The sequence below is a fragment of the Mytilus trossulus genome, chromosome 13 (genome assembly GCF_036588685.1).
Source record: "Mytilus trossulus isolate FHL-02 chromosome 13, PNRI_Mtr1.1.1.hap1, whole genome shotgun sequence".
Lineage (NCBI taxonomy): Eukaryota > Metazoa > Mollusca > Bivalvia > Mytilida > Mytilidae > Mytilus > Mytilus trossulus.
This window is the reverse complement of record NC_086385.1, coordinates 26,149,078-26,158,632: the sequence shown is the minus strand read 5'-3', so window position 1 is coordinate 26,158,632 and position 9,555 is coordinate 26,149,078. Positions and strand designations below refer to the sequence as shown.

Sequence of the window (9,555 nt, the reverse complement as noted above, 5' to 3'; positions counted from 1 at the left end):
ATGAGCAACATAAGATATGCTTAACCTTAACCCACTTTCAGTTTCTGTCGAAGGGACACATATGTCCACCAGCAGTGCCGGAGGGACACACATGTCCATGGTTAAATTTGTGCAAGCTTCTCATCAATGCTGTATCTCTTTCAATTTAAAGACCGAAGTTTGAACAGTGTTATGTTTTCTCTCATGGGTCCGAAATGTAACAGTCATTATTTCGTGAAGTCATACATTGAATGACGTCGCTGTTTTGCATGTTACGTCACAGACGTCAAGCTGTCATATTTTCCGTCATATGAAATGCAACCTTGAAAAACAATCGGCAGGAAGAGGGTTAAGGAGCACCTGAGATCACACGCAGTTATTGATGGGGTTATTCTTTAGTTAATAATGTGTTCTATTGTTAGTTTGTCTTTTTTATCTGTTTAGCCATGCCATTGTCAGTTAATTTAAGAATAATGAGTTTGAAGTCTTTCCCCTTCATGTGCTATGGATTTGAATACAGCAAATCAGAATAAACCTGTTACAAGCCTTATAAAAAGATTTGGTATGATTGCCAACAAGAGACCAAAATGACACAGAATCTAACAATTATAGGTATCTGTAAGGTCTTCAACAATGAACAAACCCATGCTGCATATTCAGCTATAATAGGCCCCTAAATGACAATGTTAAACAATTAAACGAGAAAACTAACAGCTTTATTTATATTTTTAACAAGAGTGCACACACTGAAATGTCTCGCCTTCTTTACTAATCCTTGATACTATCTTGATAGACCTAAATAATAAAGCTTTATTACAACTGTCACATAAATTCAACATTAACCAAGAAAATGAAACATTGATCAATGAACAGTTGAAATGAGGTCAATGTCAGATGAACCATGCCAGGCAGACATTTACAGCTAACAATTATTTAATATTACAAAAATATAGGACATTGTTTATAAATAAAGAAAAAGAGACCAAAACACAAACACTTAAAACTTAGCAATAGACCGTGAAAATGAGGTCAAGTTCAAATTGAACCTGCGTAACCGACATAAAGATCATAAAATATTTCCATACACCAAATACAGTTGACCTAATGCATAAAGTATTAAAAAAATAGACCAAAACTAAAAAACTTAACTTTGACCACTGATACCATGAAAATGAGGTCAAGGTCAGATGACACCTGTCAGCTAGACATGTACACCTTTCAATCATTCCATACACCAATTATAGTAGACCTTTTGCATATAGTATAAGAAAAACAGACCAAAACACAAAAACTTAACTATAACCACTGAGCCATGAAAATGAGGTCAAGGTCAGATGACATCCCCCAGTTGGACATGTTCACCTAACAGTTCTTCCATACACCGAATATACTAGACCTATTGCTTATAGTATCTGAGATATGGACTTGACCACCAAAACTTAACCTTGTTCACTGATCCATGAAATGAGGTAGAGGTCTGACAGACATGAGGACCTTGCAAGGTACGCACATACCAAATATAGTCATCCAATTTTAATTAAACACAATGACTTCTTCCTAGAATGTTTATTCACTAAATGCCTCGGTTGAGTTATGGATGATGTTTTGTAATGAAAAAAATATTTTTAAATTGATAAATGATTTGAACAACATTCCGTACTGTGAGTACTTTCAGATCTGTACTTTGCGTCTTCATACATTTTTTCATATTTTTTTTGTTAGTTGTTTTAAAAGTAAGTTGTATCAATATGGTGAGTTGACCCATTTTCAATTGTATTTTAAAGTTTGTTCTTAAGTCTTGATTTTACACATGGACACTATCCATATGACGGGAGTGTCAGGTGCGTACAATTCCCCCCTTTTTTCTTGCTGTATATGCAGTAGTTGCTATATCATGATTATTGGTTTTGTTGTGTACGTAAATTAGAATGTTGGTTTTCTAATTTGAATGATTTTACAGTTTTCAAGTTTTGCTCATTGTTTAAGGCCATCGGGTGTCTCATAGTTGCTACCATAGATCGTTTCAATAGTTATTTCATTGGATATCATACCACATCTCCTTATAAAGGGAACTTTCTTCCATTAAATTAAACCAAGTTTCATACAAGAGGCTGTCAGATGGACAGCAAACCAGATTTATTAACGGTGAAGGTGAAAATCGTCAATATCAAATTTGACCTCCTTTTTTTCATCTGTCAGTAACAACATATTAAAATATAAAAAGTTTTGGTTGAACAGTTCATGAGTAAATGCAACAACATGACTGGAAACACAACTTAACCATCTATTAAGAACCATAACTCCTTAATAGAAAAAGTGAAAATCGCCATTATTGAACTTGACCTCAATTTAATCATCAGTAATAGCAATAAAAAGGCAGCATATTTAAATTTAAAATGAGTAGTGTTCTTATTTTATGTACAAATAAGGAATGTTCATAATTACATAAATTTGGTATTCTTGGCATCGTTGGATTCTGTTCTGACATAAATAATAACATAGACAAAGACTCATTGATGCTATTGTTTATTATACATTATGTTAATGTTGATATAAATATGAAATAGTCATCTTTTTTTTTCTTCTTTCACATATTTTAATTGTTGTCAATTTTACAATCAACTATTCCATGTATAGGTGAAGAATAAATACATATTCAATATAAACATTTTGTACATACCAACACAATCTTGGTAATTATCAACATTAATTACAATGAATAATCCCCGACTATAAACATGATAAATCTGTCATAAGACAGAAAAGAAGGAAAGAAGATAAAAAGCCAAAAGTTCAACTTCAATAATGCACAGCAGTTTTGTTTTTTCTTTACAATCTCCAAAATAAACTTTATGCTCCTCAATGCAATGTTTTTTTAAATTTGTTTCACAATAAATAGACACAAAATTAAATTTTGCAAACCTTGACTGTTGGAATTATTTTGAAGGAAATTGAAAATTTAAGTTTTATTAACCACCATATTCATGTTATTCACAGACAAATGCAATCTGGATCAATATTTATGGGTAATCTCCCTTTTATCTTTATAAACCTGTTTTAAGGAAAATAATCCTTTACACATTTTTTTCACAAAAATCTTACAATTTATATAAAAATATATTGTAACAATCTATTCAAGAGCCTACAAAATATACAAATTGAAATCTTTTTTTTATTTTTAAAAAGATTGAAACATATTCTATGAAATATACACATGATCATGATGATATATATATATACAAAAATTAAATTAAGGAAAAAGTCAATGCATTAATTTGATCACAGTCAACACAATTATAAGTGAGTTCAATGTTAGTCAACAGACAGGCTATTTGTACTTTTCTATAAAGAGTTTTCACAGTTATATACCATACAGAATTCAGCTTGGCACGATGTCATCAAGCAAGTCAAGTATCCATTCTTCAATTTTAGGACTTCAAATTTAGTACATAGATGTATCCATTTAATTCAGATGTAACTAGTGGGTCGCTGAGAGTGTGCAATGGAATAATGAATTCTGAAGCAGTGAATCCTTGACCTTTCCAAAGTCCACTTTCCAATGAACAATTTTGTAAACAATGTACAACTGCCCAATAACGAGTTTGTTCACTAGGGAAATTATGTTCTACTAGGAATGCAATCCTTCCAATGCAAACTTTGTTCTGTTTGTTTAAAAATGACACAAATGATGAGTCCCTCTTGTTCATTTGAGATGAAACGCCATTATATCGCACATTATGGTGTAATGTTGATTTGTTACTAACTACCAGTGAATGAATTTTTTTGGCAAAGGATGGCATTGAGGAACTTATAGTATTGTCGAAATTCTTCATTTGTTCTTGTAAATAACATGGAATCTGAAATTCTTCAACTCTGCCAATGCTTGTAAAAACAGAATCTGTGGATATGGCATTACTCATATTTTCATGAACAAAAGCTGCAGCATTTGAGATAGAATTAGTGTTACTGGTTGCTGGCATCATTTTCTGACTCAGCATCATGTACACACACCAATCATAAATCTGTAAAATATAAAGAAACAGTTTGTACCAGATTGTACTGTAAATTTGATCTACAAACAAAAAGGAGGTTAGGAATTAAGTAATGTTAAATTCAATAATAAGCAAAAATTAATCCCTGACAAATTTAAAAATATAAACAACAAACAATAAAATTAAAATCTACTGACAGATATATATTGTGAACTTAATTCAAGGGTCTTTTATTTAAAGTTATTCAGTTATGTTCAATGTCAGTAATAATTGAAATGTATTAAATGTGAAAGCACTTTTTTCCAACAATCATCAGCAGCCCTTTCATCATATATAAATTGTTGTTCCAACATGTATAAAATCTTCATTTTTTTGGCCTGTTTCTGTTAAGGAAGGGAAATTCATACAATGATTCCTTCCTTAAAAGAAATACTTTTTAAATGCATTATTAATAAATTCAAAAAACTATACAAAGAAAGACAACTCCTTAAACCTATAAGAGACAATTTGTTTACCTACACTAACTTGAAAATATTGAGAAAGTTTAATGATTGCATTAAAAATATTATTGATCTTTTGCTTATATCCACATCTACATCCTTTGAACTCAGGTGTAAAGTTGTCTCATAAACAATCATACCACATCACTTTATATTTAAACTACAGATACAAGCAATAACCAAGAACTTTTATTTTTACATTTTCAAATAAGAAAAATAATTTTGAAAACTACACAGACGAGAAAAATTGCAATTACCACATATGTTTCCATTATGGTAGCCTCTTCGCCTCCTTTCTTTAATCCTTGTCTCGACATCCAACCATTTGCCCTTTCATATGGAAATAGCCATCTCCCATAAAGTGGTCCATTTTCTGCTATTCCATCCACTATATGATGCAAGAGGTGTGTAACCAGATTCTGAAAGAGTAAATGTTTATTACAGGATTATTATTTTCCCACACCATAATTATGATAATGATTCACATCCACAATATAGTTCCCTCTACCCAAAACTGACTTTCAATACTTAGCAGGTTACAAAGTAACTTTTGTAACGGTGTTGCAATAAAAAAATATCATGTGCTTTTGTATTGAAAACCTTACAATATACTTAGGCAGTTAAGTCAATGTTATGTAACGTTAAATTGAAATTTATGTTGCTCAGACATACTATTCACAACTAGATACTATATGAAGATATTCATCCGTCAATCATGTATTACATTTCTTTGTAAATGGTAGTAGATTGAATGATAAGAAATATTCAAATATTTATATATTTCTTTATCGTGTAAATACATGAAATATGTCACAATGTGTTAAGTATATTCCATTTGTCATTCTAGCACTAGCCTATAGTTTTAATTTCTGTGTCATTTTGTCTCTTGTGCAGAATTGTCTCATTAGCAATCATACCACACCTTCTTTTTTGTATATATATATAGCATGTCTAGATAATCATTTTGAAAAAAATGATCACAAAACTAAGTACCTGTCGCCTGTTGCATTATGATAGTGTCAAGTTTGGAAAAGTCAGCTTTTCATTGCTTTTATTTTGGCTTGATATTGGAATATTGTTGAACTGAGTGGTTGATTTTTCTATTTATGAATATTCTTTAAACATAAAACGTGCAAATACAGTAAAAAAACCAATGATGGAATATGTATGTTTATTAATATCACGAGTATCATTAATTTCACATAATACCTTATTTTATCATGTTTATTATGTATACAAAACAAGAATGTGTCCTCAGTCCACAGATGGCCGATCGCACTATCATTTTCAATGTTCAGTGGACCGTGAAATTGGGGTAAGAACATGTCCAGAAAGTTTCAAGTTGATTAGACTTCAACTACATCAAAACCTACTTTGACCAAAAAATGTATCCTGAAGCTTGCACTATCATTTGCTATGTTCAGTGGTCCATGAAATTGGGGTCAAGAGTCTAATTTGGCATTAAAATTAGAAAAATCATATTATAAGGAACATGTGTCCTAAATTTTGAAGTTGATTGGACTTTAACTTAATAAAAAAATACCTTGAACAAATACTTTAACCTGAAGCGGGTTGAAGGGACGGAGGGACCCACAGATCAGAAAACATTAGGGTTCCTCTATTATCGTAGGTGGGGAATAAAAATGCTTACCTGCAGGCTAAGAGGGAAATCTCTTTCTAATAAGGCTAAGGCTGCATGGGTATCATCCTGAAGTTTTTTGATCTCGGATATCTCGAACTCTTGCTGAGTCATTCTGACAATTACTTCCAATACAGTAAATAAGGTTGTTTCCTGTCTCTTAGGCAGAATTCCCTTTATGCACCATTGCAATGCGCCCGTTTTAACAAACTGCAATTAAAAAATAATAGTGATTGCAAATTTGCTTCAAAAATTCTTTACCATGTTAACATGTAATGCATAGTGTTAGGTTGTATTTGAATATACTAGTATTTATATTAGAAGTAGCAACATAAAAATCCAAAATAAGATGCAAATATAAGATACATGTCCCAAGTTCAAAAACCTTTTATAATTTACAGCCAATTTCATTGGGTGTGTAGCCAAAGGTAATGTCTTTTGTTTGCTATTGTGTTTTTGTTTTTATTAATAGTTTCATACTTTTCGATTTCATCATGTCTATGTTAAGTATACAGTATTTTGTTTTACTCATTGTTGATGACCATTTGGTTGCCTAAATTTTATTGACATCAATGTTATTTAAACTTTAGAAAATTTGTGTATACATGTAGTTGTCTCATTGGCAATGCTACCATCATGACCATATTTCCATAGTTTCAGAATATGTAAAATGTATGATGACACGACTGGTCTATTAAAATGTGTTAAATAAATATTTATACAATCAGGGGTACATATACTACTTGTTCAAGTTATTTTTAATTACTTGAAGAAGCGATATTAATTTACTTATAAATATAAGTAAATTTGTAGGATACTTATACAAGTGAATTTTATTTACTTGTAAAGGTAAAACAAATATTGGTTGAGTTAAGTCCCTTAGACATTCAGATTTTTTACTTGTGGAAGTCAAAAAGTAATCTTATCTTCTTTTATTGAATTCTTATGATTTCTTTGCTCAAATAGAATTTTAAATGATCTGCCCTCTACAGATGTCTTAACTAATCATTTATGTGTAATTTCATGGACAATGAAAATCCCATTTGTCGGTTATCGTCAGAACGCTGCTCATTTACAAGCCCCCCCCCCCCCCCCCCCAAGGAGCAATTTTTGATGGCCTTGGGCAAATACTTAAGATCTTTGACAATCTGTTTCTTTGTTGAACTAATGAGATGAAACATTGAACTTTAATAAAAAACAAAAAGGGGGCAAACCTGGGAAAAGTCATTAAAGGCATGATTTTACATCTCAAAACTTGAAAAATTTTGTGGGATTGCAAGAAAAATTTACTCATACTTGTAAGTTTTTGAAAAAAATAAGGGGAGATTATTCAAATATTATTTATTTACTTATGTGTGTATATTTTTTTTTTACTTCTCCAAGTAAATAAAAATAACTTGTATAAGCAGTACCCATGACTGTTATATGAGATCAAATTTAACATAACATTTATTTTTAATCTGTACATACCTGTAATTTTGAATTCATAGTCCGTAATGTCCATGGTTTTGTAAAATGGAGCCCTGGAGAGATTTCTACACCAGCTGGATATTTGATTGCTGTTGCACGTCTGTCTGCTTCCTTCACAGAATCAGTTGATAGAGTCCAGGGTGCTGGTGGAAGAGTCTCACTACTCATAGTTTTTCTTTTCTTTGATGGTGGTTCAATTGCAACCTGCTCAGCTGCTGTCTCTTGTGGCCATATCTGTGGAAACCGCTGGTGATGTTTTTCACAGAGACGCACTTTTTTGGTGTCAGATTTCCCAACCAGCAGGTCCATTACATGGCTTATGAAATCTGCTATGGTATGCATTCCGTCTGGTTGCATCTGCTGGTTTCTGTCATGATAGGGTAACTTCATAATACTGTACTTTCCTTTCAGTCCAGTCGCCTTCTGAAAATTATTATGTTGATTTCGGTTTGGTTTATTGTCAAATATTTAAAAAACAATGGCAATAGATTTAAAATTCATATAACAAAATGGCTAAACTGGCCAAAGCTAAAAAATGCTTTCAGAATGATAACAAAGTGTCTTAGCTATACAGTATTGTATTCAAGCATTGTACACAGACTGTACATATGAAGAATCACTGACTTTGTCAAATGATTTTTGAGATCACCATGGTAACACTTGACCAATGGTAGCATGCACAGTAGGTAATGTTGATGTTGTTCTGTTCCCGTTGCAGTATGTTGTTTACCCACAATCATTTGCTGAAGATGATAGCCTCTTGTAATATTTTTGTACTTTGTATTTATTCGTAAAAGAAATAACCAATCATAGCCAAAAAAAACTGAATGATTTGTTGTACATTTGTAGTATATAAAAAAGAATTTTATCAAAATAAGAATATATTCTAAGTTTAATTCATATGAGGATTTTGAAACCTCAGTATCTGTTCAAATTAGGAAACAAAATACTTGCTCGTTATAGAGAAACTCACAAATTTAATATGAACACATTTTCAAGAAATAATGTTACTTCAAATCACTTTATACTGACAATAGTTGTCCTTAACTCGTTAAATGAAAATAGTGGAAACCCAAATATATCAGTTATGAATGAAACTGCCTTTTTTCCAGAGACGACAACTCAGACCATAATTCTGGAGTTCTGGAAACTGACTCTGTGAGAACTGGTAATCAGAACGGTAGGTAAATGTAACTAAAATCGTGACAGGCCTTTTCATTCAATTGAATTATTCCATTTTTTTTTTTTAAATCAAGAAAAAGTCAGGACTACACAGCTTTCAACATAAAGTCTAATATTTTGCTCTCATTGACTCCCATTACTGTAACTTCAGAAATTATTGCAATGATTATAAATACAAAAATGCGACAGAGTTATAATCGCAATAATTCAAACACACATTTTGATATTTTTTGTATGAACAGGATTTTTCATAATATGTAAAAAATTAAAATCGCATTTTAGTCCGAAATGACAAAATCATAATAATACATGCATGCAATAATTTCTGAATTTTCAGTAATTTCATGTTCAACTTTGAAGATATACATGTAACTTATATAATAAAACAGCTGAACGTTGAATTAATGAACAAAATATAATAGATTAGTTTTTTTTAAATGTTTGAAGCATATATTAGTGTAAACTTTTTAGTTTCATAACATGTGATTTATTTGTTGTAGGTGAACCTCATTGTCCTTATTATCCAGTTGTGAGAAACTCTTCAGTAATGAGGTAAGAAAGTGTATCTTCCACTGAGCTTGTATATAGTTTATCTCTTTGAAATAAAGTGGGTTTAGCTTTGCTGTCAGTTATATGAATTAAGAATCTTCTTTAATATTGACCATTATTTTTCATAGTATATATATGCATTTGTGGTTTTTGCTTTGGACAACCAACATTAAAGCTAGCTAATATGATATTGTCAAGTGTTGCTGAAAGTGATATTAAACATATATAACAAATTATTTAATCA

The 9,555-nt window shown here is 31.2% G+C and overlaps 1 protein-coding gene across 1 annotated transcript; it reads right to left on the bottom strand.

Annotated features, from left to right (window-relative positions):
- Positions 1 to 2,488: 2,488 nt before the first annotated feature.
- Positions 2,489 to 8,045, bottom strand: LOC134694197 (uncharacterized; the record flags this gene model as incomplete). Its single annotated transcript, XM_063555194.1, has 4 exons — positions 2,489 to 4,001; positions 4,729 to 4,890; positions 6,123 to 6,320; positions 7,581 to 8,045. Coding segments are annotated over 4 exons (1,419 nt in total), but the record flags the coding sequence as incomplete, so codon positions are not given.
- Between the last annotated feature and the right edge of the window lie 1,510 nt (positions 8,046 to 9,555).